Source organism: Panthera leo, chromosome A3, assembly GCF_018350215.1.
Source record: "Panthera leo isolate Ple1 chromosome A3, P.leo_Ple1_pat1.1, whole genome shotgun sequence".
NCBI lineage: Eukaryota > Metazoa > Chordata > Mammalia > Carnivora > Felidae > Panthera > Panthera leo.
This window is the reverse complement of record NC_056681.1, coordinates 49,007,705-49,029,774: the sequence shown is the minus strand read 5'-3', so window position 1 is coordinate 49,029,774 and position 22,070 is coordinate 49,007,705. Positions and strand designations below refer to the sequence as shown.

At 45.9% G+C, this 22,070-nt stretch overlaps 1 protein-coding gene across 1 annotated transcript in view; it reads right to left on the bottom strand.

The window, feature by feature from the left end:
- SYNDIG1 (synapse differentiation inducing 1) overlaps window positions 1-22,070 on the bottom strand; it is a 121,647-nt gene that overhangs the window by 60,167 nt on the left and 39,410 nt on the right. The window contains exon 3 of the mRNA XM_042931788.1: window positions 8,519-8,656. Coding sequence (XP_042787722.1) covers window positions 8,519-8,656 — 138 coding nt within the window. The remainder of the gene's footprint in view (window positions 1-8,518; window positions 8,657-22,070) is intronic.

Genomic DNA, 22,070 nt, shown 5'->3' with positions numbered 1-22,070 from the left:
GTCAGGAAGCTCTGCACCTCAGCAACAAGAATATCAGATGCTCAAAGTCAGATGCTCCTTTGCCTATTGCACAAGTCACAACACCTGTGGGCAGCGAGTGACACCCCTGTGGCTGGCACACAGACTAACCACATAAATGTGAAGGTGTCCGGTTGATGGTCTTTGACATCTGAGGGTGACTTGGGGGAAGGGCAAGGACTCAGAAACCTCATGTAGAAAAACACATATGTGGGTGCTGTGAAGAAGCAATGTGGCAAGGAAAAAGATTTCTTCACATTTAATCATCTCTCCAAGTTGCTCTTAGCAAAATAAACACACACACACACACACACACACACACACACACACACATACACACGAGTTATTCCAGCTGCAAGACATCAAAAGTCTAGGTAATGAGCAGAAGTCTGTAACAGTTTCCTGCTCCCTATTTTCAAATCATCTTACCAATATCACATTTTTCTAAGGGCAGATCAGTTTGTTCTTTCCATATCAATACATAGGAAGATGGGGTAAGTCATCTATGGCCCAATGTCCCAATGGCCCCATGGGTTGGTTCTTTTTAGTACCGATAATGTGGTGGCTCAAGAATCAACTACAACAGCAAATCCAGCAAGTGGCATTATTTGGCAATCTCCAAGGAAACCATTCCGTCACTCTCTTTGAGTGGCACAATGTCTTGAGTGATTACAGAAAAGTTTGGGTTCTTTCTGGGAAATTGGGTGAAAACATTGTCAAGAATCCTACAAATCAGCCATAATCAATTAGTGTTAACATCCAAGGTGGAGATTCAGGAGGGAAGCATTTAATTCCCATTGGACAGTAAAGATGTTCCCCATGTCTTCTACCAGGGCTTATATGAGTGACATGTTTTCACACCCCAAATGCCATAATTGTCTCCCTCCACCTTTGCAGAATTTGTACAGCCACTTATTCAGAGGGAAGAAGACAGCCTGCAATGTACTTGACTTATGTTTCTACTCTGCTAGAGAAAGTCAAATTCAGGAAAAAGAACAAGTACCTTTAGTATATATTATTACTCAGGACTGCTTGGTTCTCTCCTATAATTTAATATTATCCAGTCCTACTGGAGTCAGATGGGGGAAGGACAGGCATATCTCTAGGAGCTATAATCAGGGTTGTTATTTCACTGAGAAAACAAGAGGAAAAGATCTAAGACTTAGATATTTTCCCCTATATGAGTATTCATAATGTCTAAAGCAAGGCCCAGAGTTTCTCTAACACTTGAGTGCTATTTGGGTGGAATCAGTAATCAAGTACATAATTACTGAGCAGCAACCTGGACAGTGATGTTGGGTGAGGGGCTGGGGGCTGATCCTGGCTCTGCCCCTGGAGATGTGACCTACTTGATTTCTCTGGGCCTATTTTATCACCTGAAAATGGGGACAGGAGGACTCTCCTCAGAGGCACAGGGAGTGAGTGAGGGCATAGTGCCTGAGCACAGCAAATGTGCAGTACTAGGGCACTTATCACTGTCCACCCCCCACTGCCCTCGCATCCTTCCTTCCCTTCTTATTTTGTCCAAATTCTGCAGCCCATCCTCACACCTACTCCTTTGCCTATGTACTGAGTCCCTGCATCCCTTGCTTGTGGTCTTCTTCAGGCAAGTTGGCAGCCCTGGTGCATCCCCTCTGCCTGGGCCCCAAAGAATTAGGCAGGGGAGCCCTGCAGAGGGTCTTGCTGCCAAGACATGCACAGGGGCATCAGGGGCCACAATCCTGCATGCTCTCCCTGGCCCTCAGCTCCTCCTTCCTTCTAGGACTTCAACCCCTGCTACCTTAGGAGCTTCCTGAGCAACTCAGGAACCTGGAGCCCTAAGATGAGGGCTCTGCACCCCACCTGCCTCCTGTGGCGCTGCATGAACTAGGGAACTCTTAAGGACAACAACTGCTTCGGGGCGACTGTGTGGCTCAGTGGGTTAAGTGTCCGACTCTTGGTTTTGGCTCAGGTCATGATCTCACAGTTTTGTGGCTTCAAGCCTTGCATCAGGCTCTGTGCTCACAGAAGAACCTACTTGGTATTCTCCGTCTCCTTCTCTCTCTGCCCTTCCCCTACTCGTGCTGTCTCTGTCTCTCTCAAAGTAAATAAATATTTTTTTCAAAGAAAGACAACTGCTTCCACTTACTATGCCTACCCACTCAAGATCATCTCTCAAGAAATTCTCTTTCACCAGCTCCCCCTTCCCCTCGAGTGCCAAGTCAATTTCCCCTCTCTGTTGGATCATGTTCTTCAGCATACAAATATGCTATGATTTCTTCCACTTAGAATAACTTTTCTTAACATGACCTCTCCTATTAACTATTCCCCCTTTCTCTTTCTGTTTACAGCAAATTTCTTCAAAAAAGATAACTTGATGCATCATATCCAATCGCTTTCTTCCCATAATCTTTAAAAAAATTTTTTTTGGTTAAAATATACCTACAGAAAAGTGCACAAATCATTAAATGCAATGCTCAATAAATGACCAGTTTTCACTTACCGAGCTTTACCTTTGTGGGAATACTGGCAAGTGTGTAACTAGCACCTGGGTCAAGAAATGGAACATCCTCAGCACCCATGACCACCTCCCATGCCCCCTGCACAGTGCCTGCCATTCCAGTTCCCAGCAGCACAGCTCAGGGATTGTTCTTTCCTGTTCCTTCTTGAACCCATAGACATAGCCTTTCACTTCCAGCACTCTGGAAACTGCTCTTGCCAATGCTGCCACCAGCCTCCTCATTGCTGAGAGCTCAATGTTTAGACCTCATCCTCCATTCCCGTCCTCAGCCCAGACTTCTCTCTTGAATCCCAAATTCACAGAAGGCAGCACACAACAAGCTGCCTTCTTAGTGTCTCCACTTGGATGCCAGCAGGCATTGAAAACCTGACAGGGTCAAAGTCTGGTTCCATCTGCTCCTGTGGCACACAGCCAGCATGTCCCCCCAGCCAGTGGAACCCATCATCCAGTAGTTCCTTCCCTTCTCTCTGTCTCACACCCACAACGGAAATCTGTTGGTCATTCTTCCAAAAGCCATCCTGGTGTCTCTACCTCTCACTAAATTCCCAACCGTGACAGTGGTCCAGATCACTACTGGATGGTCTACTCCTGGATGATTATACCAGACTCCAACATGCTGTCTCCTATCCTTATGTTCCACATGCTCCCCTGATAGAGTGTAGACAGATGGTGTCTTTCCTCTGCTCAAACAACCCAGTGGCTTCTCAGCCCAAAGAAAAAGCCCGAGTCACTGTTACAACCTAAAAGGCCCTGTGGGCTCTGCCTCACCTCACCCCTCTCTTGTCTTATTTACTCTTCCACAATCAAAGGGCACCTGCTGCAGCCACACTGGCTTCCAAATCATTCCCTGTATGCACCAGGAATGTTCCTCACTCAGGGCCTTTGCACTGGCTGTCCCTCTGCCCAGAAGCTCTTCCTCAAGAGATCCTCATGGATCAGCCTGTAGTTTCATTATTAAATGTCACTCCCTCAGCAAGTCCTTCCATGGCCACCCTAATTATAAATGTATGCCCCATATCCATTTCCAACTTAATTTTTCTCTTTTATAACATAACACTATAGTAAACTATATGCTATAAGTTTACTTTTGTATGTTCTTTGCTTCTCATCATGAGAATGTCAGTTCTGTGAAGCTGGAGTTCTGTTTTGGTCACTGCTATATCCCTGCACCCAGAGGATGGCCTGGCACATAGTAGGAGCTCAATAAATGTCAGATGAATGACTGGATTTTAAGGGCACTATCATATGCCAGGTTGGACTCTCGTTCTTCTTGGTTTTATACTATAAAGAGATTCCTCTTTCCTCCCCCTAATTTGTCCAATTCCCTTTGCTGGTGCTATTCATAAGATTCATAATCTTATTCTTAATACCCATTTTTCATTTAATTACTGTTATGATATTTCAGTTAGTAAAAGAAAGAAACATTTTATGAAATGAAATGAAATCAAGACATAATAAATACTCGAATTCAGGAGACATTTGCAGCAGACGCAGCACATACAAACCTCCGGCCTGCCCAGCACTTGAGCCCAGACCCAAGGACTCCTTGGGGAGGGCCCCCAGCCTCTGCCTCATTAGCACCTGCCCCATGGGACTGAGTGAGGCACTGAGGGTCCACTAGAGTGGATGTGTCTTTCTCACTTTACCCTGCTATAAGTGGGGTCAGGGATGGTGGGTTTAGAAGAAGTCCTGTGCTTCTAATTCTGTTTGCTAACAGATAAAAGTCAATAATACGTCATAGAAGATTGCATTTTAAGGGTTAGAAATACTGATATTTGCATCATGTACCCATACTTGCTACCTCTCTGATTTCTATCTGTCATTTAATCCATTGAAACTTCAGCTTTGTCATCCACAAAGTGAGGATAATAACTGTCCACCTTTCAGACTCATTGCAAAGGTTAAATAAGAAAAAGTGTGTGCAATAAGTAGCTCACAGCAGTCACTTGGCAAATTATGGATTCATTTCCATCCTCCACATCATTGAGAAGCATTAGTTCCTAGACGAATCTGCCAAAATTGCATACAACACTTTCCCCTCTGTAAACTGGTTTACAAAATCTGCTTGCATTGGGGGCTGGATCAAACAATTAATGTTGCTGGAGTAAAATAAGGTTGTGATGAATGCCATGCTCATCCCCCCACTGGCCTCCACATCAAGCCCTTCTTCCTGATCAGGCCCCGCCAGCTGCCTCTTCCAAAGGTGGCTCCGAGCCAGGCCATTCTGGTAATCCCAGCTCACTGTCAGCCACCTTTGGCCTTAGGACACCATCTGACTTCACTGGACCCCGGTTTTATGACCCACAGAGTGGGTACCATATGATGGTACTGCTGCCTCACAGTCTTCCTATGTTCAAATGCAGATTCGTGGGCTCTACCCCCAGATGCTCTGATCAAGCAGGTCTGTGCTGGGGCCAGATAGTGTGCATTTTTGACAGCTCTGGGTTTGTTGATGCTGCTGGTCAGGACCACTCCCCAAGCAGCCAGGTGCGCAGTATTTAACATAGGACTTAATAGGTGCTCAGCAGATGTCACCTGCTTTACTAACACTTTCAGTACTATTGTTACTGGTACTTAATTAACACCTTTTTAATTATAAAACATGTTAGAGAAAATATCCTGTCTCCTTCCAGGTATCCCTTCACCTAGAGACCCACATGTACACAGACAAGTGGGATTTCCAGTAGAGCATGATCAGCACCTGCTTCTTTGCAGGAACCTTCTGGGGACTTTCTCTCTAACTTCACTTCGCTGACTCAGCTAGCTGCATGCTGTAGGTTATTTTGATACTGTTTTCTGGATCAGGAAACAGGCCTGGCAAAGTTGCCTGCCGACCTGGACCCAGCCGGAATAAGGCAGAAAAAAAAATAAACTGGGTTTTGTAAGTCCAGGGATCCTATTAACTCTCCTCCCCACTGCTCTACGTCATCTAACCACTGAGATTTGCTTTGTTGTGTTTTCCTGGAATGGACTCACATGTTACTGAGTAGTCCATTGAGTGGATATTTTGACAATGTACAGATATCATCTAATTGTCAGTGACTACGCTGAGGTATGATCTATGATAAAAAGAAAAAAAAATACCCTAAGTCACACTTAGATGTCAAAGATTTCCTTGTGAATCAGCGTTTGGAACCTAGAGGTCTCCTGGCTTCATAGATAGGCTGTTTGCTCCACTCTGACATCACCATCCCAGCCCCCCAGACCCTGAGGGCAGCAGGAGGTGCCTATGGCCACCAACAAAGGACCCTGCAGAAACCGGCTCTGGGCTCTCCTCTCTCCAGTGCCCCAGGGAGAGCTCCCAGCTGGCCTTGCCCAGGAAAGCACTGATTTAATTTAGTGTAATGACTCTCAGAGTGTGTCTGTTCTACTGCGAGCTGAGTGCTCTCCCCTTGGCAGCTCTCCTCCAATACCTGCTGCAGACTTTGTGTCTGCAATTGGGCCGAAGAGACACAAACAGAATGCCCGGCAGCCTGATGGCTGGACTGGAGTTCTGTGTGCCCAGGCTGGTTGTCTCCCAGGTCTGCAGGAAAGCCCCAAAGTGCCACAGCTGTGGGCTATAAGCAGTGAGCTTTGTGGGCATGGGTCTCAGCCCAGGGAGAAGGATCTGGACACAGGCCTTGTGAAGCGCACTCACCTGCAGAGTTCTCTATGAAATGTGGCACCTCTTCTCTGTTGGGGTTCCCCTGAAGGAAATCCATGCTCACAGCATAATGAAAAGGGGGACTGAGAGCCCAGGATCCCCTGGAAACCATCTTCTAATTCCAGTGCTGCAGGAAACCCCTAAACTCCTCAACAATGTCTGCTCTTCACCTCAGAGCAGTGTGAGCAGAGGCCTCCATAGACACTATATTTCACATTCACTATTAAACAAATACTCAGAATCGTCTTTACCACTGAAGGTATTAAACGTCTGATGCATCAGGCCCAAGTAAGAGGTTCTTAAGGTGTGAAGAATAAAATTACTCTCCAAGAAAGGATCTAAATGCCAGCCTTGGCAACTGTGGCCTCGGTTTTTCAGACAAAGGTGCTGTGCACAGCTTGCCCTGCTCCAGAGACAGGGGCCTCACCCAGGATGTGGAGCAGCCAAGACAGGGGCAGCCTCTCCCTCCTTTCCCTGTGCCCAGCCATTTACTCGGTGCTCATTTCATCCAGCACCTTGCCTACATGTTCATGTCAATGTTGGATGTTTGAACACATCTGTCCCCATCTAAAATTTGGCAACCAAAATATAGCTCTGAGTACTCCCCCCACCTCCCAGCCAGGGTAGGTAAAGGGCTTTCTTGGCAGGGTTGACCCAGGAGACTGGGAGTGACCCACCCTGCCTCACCATTGCAGGTGGCAGGACTGGGATATTGGGGGAGGGCTTAAGTTGAGCTTAAGTGAAAATCTGAATGGCATGTGATGTGTGAGAAGCTGTTTCTCTTTGCTCTACCCTCCTGACCTTCCTTTTCTTAGTGAAACTATCATGGCCTATTTGTAGCATGTTAACCCAGGTTCAGAGTGCAGTTTACACAGGAACAGGCAGGCTCTATGTTCTACACACAGAGGGCATCTGTCCACATGCTTTTCTCCAGGTCCCACTGTGTGTCCTTAGCCCATGTAGTGCCCATGTCCCCTTCCTGGGGTCTGGGTATACCTAGGCCTGACTCTGCCCCATAGCCAGGCTGACCTCTGCCAGACCTGGAGTCTTGCTTCCTGTCCCATGCTTGTTCCCCCAGAGAAGGGGGTCTTTGGCATTTGTGGGATAAACTCACAAAAGTGAAGCTCAGACAGACCTTCCAGGCCAAGCTGGAACAATATGGAACAACCACTTAGCCCAACCGCAGCAGTGCAGGACTGGCTGCCTATATACCCCCCACTGCCCCATTATCCTTTAGAACCAGGACAGCAGAGCAGTGCTGAGCAGAGCTCTGCCTCATCCCTGCCTGGAAGGGCCTCTTGAGAGTTCCTGCTAAGAAGCACCTGCTTTCAGGGGCTCCAGCATTATTAGCTGGTCCACTGCTCTCCCTTGTTCCTCTGTGATGTCATGAAAGGGGGAAGGGAGAAAGGACAATGTATCAAGGGACTCTTCTCTCCCCAAACAAAATGAGATCAACACAGAAACCAGTAAGAAGCAGTGAGAGGCCATGCTGGGGTCAGCCAGGAAACCTGTTTTCAAGCCAGGAGAAATAAATGTTTCAGACACCAAGCCTGCCTGAATCTGCTGTTTTCAGCCTGAGCTCCAGAACCCTGGATGCTGGAGAGGAAACCCTGAGTGCTGTGCACCCAGAGGACACACATGAGTGTGGGCACCACGCTCTCCACCTTGACGACCCAGGGAGCCACCTTGTCTTCCTCTGGTTGGGCTGGGCTGAGGTTTTGGGTGTGGTAACACTGAAACACACTGTAACTGGCAGGTGTGTGTCAATTTGATTAATAAAAATGGGAACGGAAACTGTTTCTGCATGAATAGTCTTCTTTTGCTAGAGAACATCTTCCAAAGCCTGGCTTCCATGAAGGCACAACAGGGCAAATGCTTTGCATGAAAAAGACCTGGGAACCAATACCTCCAGAAACCTTCACACTGGAGGAGGGAGGGCGTGATTCACCCTGTGATGGGCCATTCCTCTCACCGAACTTCAGCTGAGGAGTACTGAAGTACAGGCGGCAGACACTATAACCTGTTTTATATGAATGAGCCTGTCACAGACAGAACCACTCCTCACCTGCTGTCCTTGCCCTGGGCACAGCGTCTCTCAGAGCTGGGTCAGTCCTGCTGGCACAACCCAGGCGCCTGCTCACAGGCAGCTTCGGTCCCAGATTTGTGAAAAGCAGCAGAAGACTCCAGCACTCACCAGTCCCAGCAGCCTGAGGTGAGGCCCATGACCTCCCTCATGGGCCTGTCCTCCAACTATAAACTGCAGGCCCCTCAGATAGCAAGGGCTGAACAGGCTTCTCAGGCTCTCTTCCTCAGTGACCTGGGTAGGCTGTGTGTGTGGCTGACAGAGACAGGCTTACCTCGTGGGACAAGTAGAAGGCTGCAATGCCCAAAGGCCAGAAGCAGCAGAGCATGGAGAAGACGCTGAGGCCCAGGTGGTCCCTTGGGGGCATCATGAGGAAGTTGTCCTCACTCTCTGTGTCACTCGAGTAGTCACTCTGCAAGACAGAAGAGGACAGGGATGGTACAGAAGAAGAGAGCATCACTAGTGGAGTCACTGTACGATGCCTCTAGACATGGGTGCTGAGTCTGGAATGGAGAAAGCCCCTCTGGGAAGGTCACTGTTGTTATTGCCTACAAGTAGACTTCCCCCAAGAAAGGAAGCCCCCAGTTGAGGAGATCCTTATCAAGAACAAAAGAAAAAAATACTAAGTACTTGGCTCTTGAGTTGTTCCATTGAAGATCAAATCCTACAGAAGCCCATTATTTCACAGATCTTTGGGACCTAGTGACACACAGTGGGGATAAAGTTTTAATCTATGCGAGGATGGGACAGGCACTCTCAGAAGGCCACAGAAGGATGGGACTCCTCTCTTTATTCTAAGACTTCAAACAGGTTTATAGGACAAGGAGGGCTGGTGTTGGGCAAGGGGACACTGTATCTGAGCCCCCTTCATTTCCCTAGACTTTGATCTGAGTTAGGACACTGCTGGGCCTGGTGTCAACCCCGGGTGAAAGTGCTGTCTCCAGAGGAGCTGATGGCTGCTTTGTTTGGAAGCTTCTCTGTGATGAGCCCAGTTAGTGGGCCTGTGAGCTCAGCACAGCCCTGCCAGAGCCTCCTAGGGAGCCTGAGGTAGGGGGTCAGGGACTGGCACGGGGCTTTGTAAAAATCCATGGAAGACTCCATCCCTCACTAAGCAATGACAGCCATGGACCAAACCTCCCTGCAGAAAATCTCAGTACTAGCTCCACGCACTAAATGGCTGCTGTCCTGCCAGCACCTCCAGGTCTAGATGCTATGACTAGAGGATGGTTTTTGCCTAATTGGTTATTCCATTTGCTGGGCCCCCATCATGAATTTTCTCTCCTCATCAAAACATGGCACACTCATGCTGACTCATCCAAAATCCAAGGCCAGCCTCTCTAACTGCTTATTTTATGCAAAGATAAAATCTCATTTTACTCCATATTTTGTTTCCTAAAAAAGAAATGGAGCATTTCTTTCTGAAAGAGGGTCATTAGCTTCCTCACTCTCTTTGCCAGAGACAGAGGTTGTTAAGCATGAAGCCTCTGGATGCAGGCTGGAGACATTCAGTGCTCAATGCAGCCATGCTGGCTGCTTCCTCAGGTGCTTTAGGGGCAGGCAGTGACCTGAGGCACCAAACACTCCGGTGGATACCCCATGTGAGCGCTGTGCTGCCGTCATCGCTGCCCGGTCCACCTCCGGCAGTGCCCCCATGTGCCTCCCCTGACATTTGCATGCACACACAAAGCCCACGTGGGACCATGGTCCTTCTCTTGGTTAACTAAATGCACATATCACTGCCAATCAGAGCCTCTAGTCAGCGTGCAGACAGACGAGGAGCTGCAGGGAACTAATGGAAACTTCCTGTTAGGACTCTGTTTCTATGTAGTTGAAGAAGAACAGGCAAATTCTGATGATCTCATTCAAATCACAAACAAGGACCTTCTCCAGAGGACCTGTGACTGAAGTGGGTGATGCGCTAGACAGTGGGTGTGGACACACTCTCACACATGCGCACACACCTACATACCCCAGCGGGTCAAGGACTGGAAGGCATCACTTCTCACAGAGGGCTGGCTCCTTTCCACTAGGCAGGCTCTCTGCCCTGGGGAGTCACCTGCCACTGGGGCAACATCCCCTCCATGAGTTTGGGACTGTATGGTTTCTCCTCCATAGAGCCCTGTCTGTGAAATTCTATTCTTTTCACTCTGCAGCACTGCTTTCCATGTGGTCTCCTAAACAATGACGGGAAATGAAAATCTCTGTCCTTATGCCTGTCTGGGGAGGGCACTGAGCAGCCCCAGGAATGCACAATTCATGGGTGAGACCTGGGCCCAGAGGGCTAGCCAGGGAGAGATGTACCTGCTGGGATGCCAATATCTTTGATCTGAATGAAGGATGTGCAATGTTTTAGGCAGAGCCTGAGTGTCTTCACAGCTGTGCATCTCCAGACAATGCTTGGCCTCCAGACCTTCTCTTTGGAAACAGGAGTTGGCTGTCAGCACTGTGTATGTGGCTGAGCCATACCATGAATGGGCCTTTGCATGAGATGCTGGTGATCTCTGGGAAGGGAGGCACCTACAGTGACAATCCCAGGGCAACTCGTGAGCAGAGAGCCCCTGAGAGAGGTAGAGGACCAGAGATAAAAGGACAGCCACTTCTTCCAGCCCTCAACCCAGACCCTGAGCTAATAATCTTCACACCAATGAGTCAGCGTGCTGCAGGTGGATATGCTTGCACACAACCAACAACTTTGCCTATGAGTATTTTAGTTTTTTGGCTTTTGTGGGACTTCTTGTTTGTTTTATTTTACTAAGAGTTTTATATACCTGCACTCTGGATTCTCACAGCAACTCTGGAAATAAGTGTTGTTACTATTTTTGTTGTTGTTGTTCTTTTTATTTTATGAAGGACAAAGCTGGGCTCTGAGAGCTAAAAGCCTTGCCAAATCACAGAACTGCCCAGTCAGTGGCCACTCCTTCCAGAACACTATACTGTAAACTGTGCTGGGCAGTAACCACTTGGCTCAAAGCAAACCCCATTGGCTAAATTTGCTTCTTGTGCAAATGTGAGATGTCTTTTCTGCCTCGCCCGCCCCAGTGATTACAATGACTGCTTCTGGACTGATATGTTTGATGGCAGCAGTGGGATGGCCAGTGGCAGTAGTGGCCAGTAAGAGCCTTCTCAATCACGTTGCCAGAGCATGTGAATTGTGCTGCAGACCACACAGGTACACTGAGCTCTGGCTTCTATTTTTGGAACCTGCTTAGAATTACACTGCTATCCCCATGAAGCAAAGAATTAAATTTCAGGGCACTCCCCCAAAATCTTCACAGACTTTTATTTAGAAGCATAAGGGAACCACACTCTGTAAATTGCAAAGTTGTGGCTACAGGGTACCAAAGTAATTACTCAATTTTGATCAAAATAGATTTTAAAGATTCAGACAAATTACAGGGCAGACAAAAACAGCCCAGTTCATTTTATGTTCTGTTTTCCACTGGCGGCTGTTCTGTGGGTATAAGCAGCCGTGGACATCTTGCCATTAAACAGGGAGGAGAGGAGAGGAGATGAGTCCAGCCTGGGCAAGGCTGCATAGATACCAATAAACCAAATAGGGAAAACACACAACCACCAGTACCAAGAAATTCATCATGCACAGCAGCTGCTTCTAAAAATCCTTTTCATGGGTCATCAGATTGGAGAATTGCAAGGCAGACTAAAAGCATTCCAAGGGGACTTACAATTCCTAAAGACGCCCCTTCTGAGGCAGCCAATGCTGGGTGGGCAGAGGAAGGGGCTGCTTGGTCCCTCTGCTGTGCCTTGCTGGCCCACTGGTGCCCCACACAAAGGACCCATTCTCTGCCCATTTCTACCACCTCCACTCAGAAGTTGTTCCCTTGTTTTTTGTTGTTTTTTTTTTCCTTAGGATACTTCAATAAAACAATCATAATGCCAGGCACAATGCCCAGTGTTTTGCACATAACAATTCACTCAGCTATGTGAGTCTGGGATGTGAGGATGCCATCTTAGGGATGCAAAGCTGGGCTCAGCCATGTCACTTGGTGTCACTCAAGGCCTCCCACATCCCCTGCCCACCCCCTCTGGGTCTCACACTGCCTCCCCTCCCCCACCCCCCGGTATAGCTTGCTCATCTGCAGTGCGGCTCCACGTGGCCCCAAGGAGAGAGTGTAGGTGCATTGAGCAGGATGGTACAGCAGCGGGCCTTGGGCGGCTTGAATGCAGGGTTCCCCATGGAGGCTTACTTTCCAGGCATGTAGGGGGTTGGTTCTAGAGTGTTCCTGACAGCACTGTTTAAAAACACCAAAATTACAAAATAATTCTACATATAATTCTATATAATCATGGAAAAAAGATTTCAAAAGGAGAAAAAAAGAAATCTATATAATCATGGAAAATGATAATATAAATGTTTATTTCCTTAGAAAGATGTTTATAAGAACTTAGGTGAAAAACTAGAGTAGAAAGTGGAATAAGTCATATCCCTCCAGGATGTCAGAATGTGCTTCTGGATGGCCAGGATATTGGTTATTTTTTTTTTTATCTCTGCACTTCTGGGTTTTAGCATTTTTCTATACTAAGTAAGTTCATTTAACAATGAAAATTATCAAGGTGCAGATGTGCTAACAGGTGCGGGGGCTTCCACCATTCCTTCATCCTCACTTAGAACCCTGTGGACTATGGTTTCAATGAGACTAGGTACAGAGAAATCACATAACATGGGCCTGTAGCCTGAAAAGCAGCTGCTGGATCAGGACTGGAGCTCAACACAACACCTGAGCTCACTCACTGAGACACAGGTCAGACCTGACCTTGCCACTGGTCCCTCGGCCTTATCTCACTGAGGGTCAAGACCAGAGCCCTCAGAACAGCCCATGCCACTCTTCTGTGTTGACTAGCATGGCAGCCATAGCCACATGGATCTATTCAAACTTGAATTACCTAAAATCAAACACACCCAACAATTAGTTCCTCAGCCAAACTACCACATTCCAAGTATTCGGCTGCCACAGGTAGTTAATGCCTATCACACTGAGCACAGATGTAGAACATTTGCAGTATCTCAGAAAGTTCTATTGGACAACACTGACTTCATTGTCCTCCACCCACAGGCAACACTCTGATATTCCTGCAAGATGCCTCAGGGTTTTGCACTTGCTGTTCTCTCAGCCTAGAATTCTCTACCCCAGAGACACATATGACTGGCTTCCCAACTTCATCTGGCGCTTTTCTCAAATGTCACTTGTCATTATAGCCTTTTCCAGATACCCCATAAGGCTGTCACTGCTGTCCCCCATTACTATCCCCTTACCTGTCTCCTTTGCACTACAGGTGGCACTAGTTTGTTTACTGTCTCTCTTCCTCTAAGCACTAAGAAGGCAGACAATTTTGCATGTTTTGGTCACAGCTGCACCCTAAGTGCCCAGAACAGTGTCTTGCACATAGTAGGTACCCAAAGCACATGTGCTGAAAGAATTCACAAGTACATGAAGCCAACATGGACAGTACCAGCTGAAGCAGCAAAACCCCCAGAGTTTGCCCAGAGTGCACTGGAGTAACCAGGGGATTTGCTCTACCTTGTCTCCTCTCCTTCTCCACTGGAAGTGCCTTCCCTATGCCCTCCAGAATGCACATCCTAACCATCCATTTAGGTGAGACCACAGGGAAGGTGGGGAAGAATGATGACACGGTCAGGTTCAAGGCTGTCTTAGGACAGCTGATGATAAGGATAAGCCACTATGAGGATGTAGGCAGATGGACACAGCTCCCTCAGCCTCCGTGTGTCTGTAAGAGGCACACCCAATGTTCTATGGTCTTGTAGCCAGCATGGATTGTGAGATCCCCTGCCGACATGAGAGGAGTGAAGTGTGGGTGAGTGCCTTTGATACCCCAGAAAAGTCAATATCCAACAAAGCTTCTACTTCTAAAGGAGGAAATAGCTCCTAGTGAGCTACGTTGGCAAGGTCAATGCTAGGTTTTAACTCCTAAAGTCCTTGCAGGGCCAGAACTGGGACCACCTGCCCTCACCTGCACTATCAGGTGGGTCCCAGGGATCCACCTGTGTCCACTTAAGGGTATTCCATGGCCAACTTGTCTGTGGAAGACCCTAATCCCTTCATCATTCAGTCAACTCATCTCTGAACCAGGCTTTCCCTGCCACATTGAGGTCCACTGGCCTCTCCTGTATTGACATCAGATTACATAAAGATGACAGATGCATGCTGCGTACTCATTCTGTGTAATGCACACATAGCTTACAGATGACAAGGTATATAGACACCTGGAATCAGATCAGTAACACAGAATATGTTAGTATCTAAACACACTTTGTCCTAAATTATTAAGTAATTATTTTGGGCATGTAATTTAGTTTCTCCTACTAGGTAGTAATTGTCTTGTAGACAGAGATTATTTGCTATATCAGTGCAATGGGGGCAAGAAAAAAACCAACAAAATCTACTTGAACACTGAAACTGCCTCTTTGGGACACTTTGAAAGAGCTTGTTTGTGGACAGTGTTGGTACATTTGGATGGCCCAGGTGGAGATTGTGGAAGGGACTCCACTGTTTGGGGGTTTCCTCAAAAGCCTGTGTAGGAGGGGTGGAAGGGGAATGGGAAGGGAGGGGGTGAGAGGGTTAGGGTGTCAGGAGCCTGGGGCACTATTAAGGGAGAGCACCAGCATCTGGCATGGTCTTAGAATGGGAGCAATTGTATTCTTCCTCACAGGAGTAGAGACAATCCCAGAAAGAATCCCAAGTTCATGTATGTCACCCCTTCCTGGTGCTCGGTGAGGGCCAAGGAATTTGTGACTTCAGAATTTGGGAATCAGACCAGACAAGGAGCAAAGCAGATTATGAAGCCAGAGCCTTGGCCTTTGCCCTAATCTCTTTCAAGTATGGGATGCTTGGAGCACATGCTCCCTAGTGTCCCAAGTGAAGACAGCCCAAAGCAGGTATGACCAGATTTCCCCTCAGCAACTCTCAGTAGCCATCGCTCCCAAACTCATGCCCTGCATCATCATCAGACAATGAAACTATGTGCAATGTCAGTAAAGTATCACATGCATTTCACTCTCTAGTTCCTAAAACCTGGGAATTCCGTTTTTTCTGTTAATTAACTCCCCATTGGTCAGGCAGTTCAATGAATAGAAACACAAGGTTTCCTAATATATATGTATTTTTCACAACATGTTCAATTTTCCGCCAATAATGACAACCTATGCATTTATTCTTTGGAGGAACATCACAGTTTGCATGACAATGCAGGTTGCATCATTTTCACTTAATTGGGAGGGGGCGTGTTTCCATGCTGCAGTTCATGCAGTGTGCCAGGGGCCTCCTGAAGGGCAGGGGAGGGGTGGAAGCCCTCAGACCCAAACCCCCTGCCTATGCATAAACAGCTCCACTGTTTTCTGTGTGCGTGTTGGGTTCCCAGACAAACTTTGGTAAAACAAATGACACTCAGTGAAAGAAGAAAGAAAGAAAGAAAGAAAGAAAGAAAGAAAGAAAGAAAGAAAGAAAGAAGAGAGGAAGAAAGAAAGGGAGGAAGGAGAGGAAGAAAGGGAGAGAGAAAGAAAAAAAGAAAGGAACAAAGAAAGGTTGAAAATGAGAGAGTTAATGCATCACTCAGAAATAATTTTTTTTTGCCTCCTGGTAATATCTGGCATAATATTCCCTAAATGATTTTATATTCCTTGAGGAGGGAGGTATTTTTAGAAGACAATAATCCAATTAAGAGCATAAAAATATGAAAATTTTCCAAAGATGGGGGAAAATAAAGTTAATTCAGAAGGGATATCAAATACCACATAAGCATCTTGTGTTTTCCAGAATGAATGAGACCCAGTCCCCAATCTGTATAAACAGGCGCATGCAACACTGGGCCAACCATGTCTCAGTACTCATTTCGCACCTCGCCCTTCTCTTTGGGAAGCTCCCAGCTTGATTCTGGGGATCGAGTGGATGAATGAGTTAGTTAATATGTGAGGAGATTATTTGCATGGAGACTGTATGGAATAGACCAACATGGTGTACAAACATGGGATAGTGGAAACCAAACAGACACTGCTTGGTGGGTCACCTCCAGTAACCGTGTTCTTCTTTCTATTGCTTCCAAGTTTGTTTTTTCCTTTGTGGTGGGGGCTTCCTGTCTTAGTTCCTAGTATAGTCCCATGAAGGCTACATTCCCATAATCAATAGATTTGATTAATCTGTGACTTTAATTTCCTTTTATTTATCTATTTTTATTATTATTTAAATGTTTACTTTTGAGAGAAAAAGAGAGGTGAGGGGCAGAGAGAGAGGGGGACAGAGGATCAGAAGTGGGCTCAAACCCATGAACTGTGAGACCATGACCTGAGCTGAAGTCAGACACTTAACCAACTGAGCCGCCCAGGCACCCCACTTTAATTTCCTTTTAAAAAGGCTAAGCTTCTACACATCAGGTTCCAGGAGGGCTTCAGGAGGAGCCCCTGCCAGGCTGCATCCTGCATTCATTACCTTCAGAAAGCAAACTCAGTGGAGGTTGACCTGATGAGGCTGGGAACACACAAACAAGGTTTTCAGGGCCAGGTCTGCAGCATTCTGGGGAGACAGGCATTCCTTCACACAGAGAAGCTCTCAAGACAGAAACTTCTGCTGCTGGTTACTTGTAATGGACAAAGTGCAAAATCATATCTTATCTGAGAACTGTCTAATTATCATCTAGGGGTGGTTGTAGCCTTAGGACCTGTAATGTTCTGGAAGCAGGAGCAAATGAAGCAAGGTTCATTAAGATTTATGTCTGGGGGTCACTCCTGGTTTATCACTGCTTATGAAAGTGGGGTGTGAGGGTAACACATGAGCACACTACAGGGCTATTCCATATGCCTGTATTAATTTAAGTGCTTGTTTTCTAACTAGATATGGGTATTTATATTATGTTTTTAAATGTTTTATTTATTTATTTATTTATTTATTTATTTATTTATTTATTTAGAGCAAGCTGGGGAGGAGCAGAAAGAGAGGGAGAGAAAATCCCAAGCAGGCTCTGCACTGTCAGCACGGAGCCTGACGTGGGGCTCAATCCCACAAACTGTGAGATCGCTACCTGAGCTGAAACCAAGAGTTGGATTCTAAACTGACTGAGCCACCCAGGCACCCCACTAGGTGTGAGTATTTAATCCAATGGTTAGGTTAGGAGAACCAGCTCCCTCTATGACTTCCCCTACCAGGTCAGGTCTTCTTGCAGTCTGAAAGTGCTCAGGGGCCCTGGGAAAGAATCTTAGCAAAATGCTTTTTTAAGACCCGCGGTAGCATAACTCCTCTTAGAAACAGACTTTGAGTATAGAATTGGGGTGTGTTGTTTTCCTGGGAGATGAGCACAGGAAATATCACAGGGCAGAGAAGTGGGACATGTCTGGGAACACCACCAATACACCACCAATAAAGGATGTGTATTGAGGCAGCCACCTCCATGGGACCTCTGGGGCTTGGTCCTGCTGGGACCTCAAGGGGCCAGAGTGAGATCATTCCCAAACTACCTCCTGCTGGTTAGTGGGTGAGGGTTGTTCCTAGGGCCAAAGGTTCTCCTACACTTTGCAGATGGTCTCTCAGGTCCCCAGAGAAAGTCCTCAGGTAGGTGGAGGCCAGGCCAGGGGACCTTCTCCTGAGGACTACTGATAGCAAGTGCTACAGAGCCCAGGGAGAAACTGGGAGTGTTAGACACCCTAAAAGCTTGAATCAGGGCAGTGCTACGTGGAGCAAGAACCACACTCAGTGAACACCTGGGAAGGGTGAGAAAATGGGGGCCCACAAGGTACCTGGGCATCCAGGATGATAAACCCCATCCCTACCAAGTAAATAAGCACAAAGAAAAAACATGCATCATGTGTGTAAGACTTGATGTAAAATAACACCACACAAATGAGGTAAAACTGATCTAGGCATAGCAAGTAATCATTGTGTGTTGGTAATTAGGTTACTTTTTCACTCATTTTTTTGTTTTTAATCCATAGTGTGGATGCAGCTGAGTTGTACACTGGACTTCAGATTTTGTGAAGAAATTGAGATTTCCATCTGAAGGTCCCTTGCTCATTTAAGGACCTGGGTGCAGCATGTACAAAGGCCTGGGTGAGGAGCACTGTACATGCATAAGGCTCTAGAAAGAAAATGGTGTGAAGTGGGAGCAGAGAGGTGCTCACAGCCAGACCATGCAGAGTCCTGGTCACTTTCCACTGCTTGAGAAAACCAGGTCTTACCTTACATCAACCAACTGACCAGGAAATAAACAGGGACCTATTCTTTTATGGCCAACCCAGAGGGCTGGTTTACAACTAACCAGCCCTAGCATGTCGAGTTATCACTAACTGTTGATCCAGTTTCTAAACGTGCATCCCTGCTTTAGTATGATTCATTATTGCATAAGGTAACGATTGTCCTTTTTAGATTTTCTTGCTTCCAGTTTATGTTACATTTGTCTGAGGAACTCAACACATAATCTACCCAGTTCCTCACTGTTTTAAGGTGAGAAGTCCAAGTAGTTGTAACAAGGTGAATTTGGACTGGTTTGAAGGTAAAGAGGGAAACAAGGACTGAAATCTTAGTCCAGCCTTCTTGCCACTGTGGTGTGTCTCACTCCCAGAGTCCCTCATCAACAGAAGTATCTAGATGGAAAGCCTCCTGAATTACATGGCCTGGGCTCTGTGCCTGCCTCATGAGTCCAGGTGGAATCATACTCAATCACATTCACAGAAAGGACAAGGAAAACTACACCAAGACACCACTTTTCACCTATTGTCAAAAATTAAAAAGCACAATCAACGATATTATTAGGTTGTGGGGAAACAGGCTGATTGAGATGCAAATGGGTGCAGCCTTAGGAAGCATATTTGTCAATATAACATAATTAAATATGTGTTTATTTTTGGCCCTGTAATCTCATTTCTAGGAATTTATCCGGAAGATTCACCTCCAATAATATGGAAATACATATGCATGAGGTTATTTGCTGCAGCATTATATGTAATTCCCAACTACTAGAAATGACTGAAGTGCTCATTCAAAGGAGAGTGTTCACATAAACTGTGATACATCTACGCAATGGAATACAATGCAGCTTAAAAACATATGAAGTGCTCCACTGTGAGCTGGCTGGACTGGAATTGAGGGTATCTGTATCTACCTATCTATAAATAGATCAAATGTGTGTATATATATGGATACACACAGTTACACTGATATGTGACATGTGCACATAGGTGTTTTCCATCTAGGTTTGCTGAGAGTGCCTAGAAACAGTGATCTCCATCCCCAGGGGCAGTGAGCAGACTTAGCACCCAAATGTTAGTTTTTAAATACTGTTCTCCAATAAAAGCACCCAGGGTTCTTTGGAGAAATGGCTGATTTCAGGGCTAGGATTGCCAACACAACAGGATACATCTAGAATAGCTTGCTGTACCAGGGAATGATGAAGATGATTAAAGAATGATGAGTTACGTCCAAAGTGCACAGAAGCCAAATTGAAGGGGGCTGTCGAGTACATAACAAAGTAAGTACCACAATAAATAATGTAATAAATGGAACAGTAACCCACTGAATAAAATAAGAACCAATTGGCCCAGACTGAAATAAAGTTCTAAATGAAGGAAACAATAAATATGGGGGAAGGGAAAACTCTGCTTCATAGTGGAATGCCAACTAATAAATACAGAACGAACTATGGGGTTTCCAATGTGTCGGAGAATGCTAAACCTAGATGGATAACTACTGGGACATAGGGTGTCCCCACAGTCTCAGAGTATCTACCTACCTACAAGATACTAATTAATTGCAAAGAAACACCATCTCTTGGCCAGTGAGAAACTTGGCCAGCACCATTGTCAACAAGTGACTAAAGTTATGGGTCACACTGACACCGTGGCCTCCTGATGCACTGCACTAGGAAGGGCACAGCCTCACTTCTGTGGTGGTCCTGACAAAAATGCAGCCACACGAATCGTCAGACAAACCCAAACCTGGGTCTGTCTGTAAAATAACTGACCTGTACTCTGCAACAACGTCAAGGTTACGAAAGAGAAAGAGAGACAGAAGAAGGTTCCAGATTACAGATGACTAAGGAGGCATGGCAAAAAAACGGGAATGTGGGATTTTGAACCCAATTTTTTTTCTTTTACTACAAAGAACAATATTGAAAGAATTAGAAAAATTTGAATAAATCTATAGAACAGATGATAGTATTGTAACAATTTTAATTTCCTGACTTTTATAAGTGACTTTTTTAGAAAACCCATATGGTTCATTTAGTGGTAAAGGAAATTCATGTGTGTAACTTAACTGCAAATATCTCAGAAAAACTTGTGTTCAGCTGACCCTTGAACAATCTGGGTTTGAATTGTATAGGTCCTTATAGGTGAATTTATTTCAATAAAACAGTATTGTAAATATATTTCTCTTCCTTATGATTTTCTTAATAATGTTTTCTCTAGCTACCTTTATTGTAAGAATACAGTATATAATACATATAGCACATAAAACATGTGTTGTTTATGTTATTGGTAAGCCTTCTGGCCAACAGCAGGCTATTAGCAGTTAAGTTTTGGTGGAGTCAAAAGCTATAAATTTTTGACGGTGTGGAGCCAGTGCCCCTACCCCCTGCATTGTTCAAGGAGCACCTGTATATAGATAGAATGATAAAGCAAGTGTAGTAAACTATTGAGGCTGAAGAAAACGGGTGACAAACATACAGAAGTTCTTTGTACTGGTCTTGCAACTTTTCTAAATGTCTCAAATTATTTTAAAAATAAAAAGTCAAAAAAAAATCCCTCCTACATACACCATTGTAGAAGGCAAAAATTTTACTTTAAATTGATTTTTTTTCCTTTTTTGTATATTGCTTTCCTTTTGTTGTTAAGTTTATTTATTTTGAAAGAGAGAGAGCATGTGCCCATGCAAATGGGGTAGGAGTTGGGGGGGAGAGAATCCCAAGCAGGGTCTGTGCTGTCAGCGCAGAGACAGACATGGGGCTCTATCTACAAACCCTGAGATCATGACCTGAGCTGAAACCAAGAGTCAGACGCTTAATCAACTGAGCCACCCAAACACCCCTGTTTTCTTTTCTTGATTGTGTTTTAATGAAAACACTGTGAACATTATGGGGAAAACGGGAAGAAAATACTGAATTCACTTTCTTCATGAAATATGAATAATTCATTTTACGTTGCAATTTGGTATTCCATGAAACCTGTCCTTTTCGTGTTTCCACAGAGAAGCTACTTGGTGGCATTTGATATCACACACCTGCCCACAGGAGCTCAGAGAGCTCACACAGAGAGGTGTGCCTGAGCTAAACAAACCTAAGGGGGCTTCCAGAATAAAGCATGGATGCCATGCATAGTCAGAGGTATCATCTCACAGGACAGGGCAACTGAGTGCCACTGCCAAGGGCCCATGTAGCAAAGGGTTCCTGGAAGAATCTGGCAGAGGATGGCTCATGAGTGCCAATGCTATTCACACAATGCACAACCTCAGGAGCTCAGAGAAAAACAATGGATGAAAGTTCAGGGTGAGAAGCATGAGGAGGGACAGGCTAGAAGCCAGAGGAGCCTAGCAGAATGTGAGCCCTCCTAAGAACTATGGGCAAGCTTGGGGGAATGTGATATCACCCATCCACAACTATCCATGTACCCAGCAAATAGTCTATAAGCTCTAATAAGTGCCAGAGATTATTCTAGATACTGGGGGAGGGGTGCAGGTGAACATCACAGTGCCCTCTCTTAAGAGATCAGTGGTCATCTCTGCTTCCCATACCCTGTCCAGCCCTGTGCCCCATCACAGAGTAAACCAGAAACCTCTTTTGCTTGAGTGAGAGGCATGTCCACCTTGCTCCAG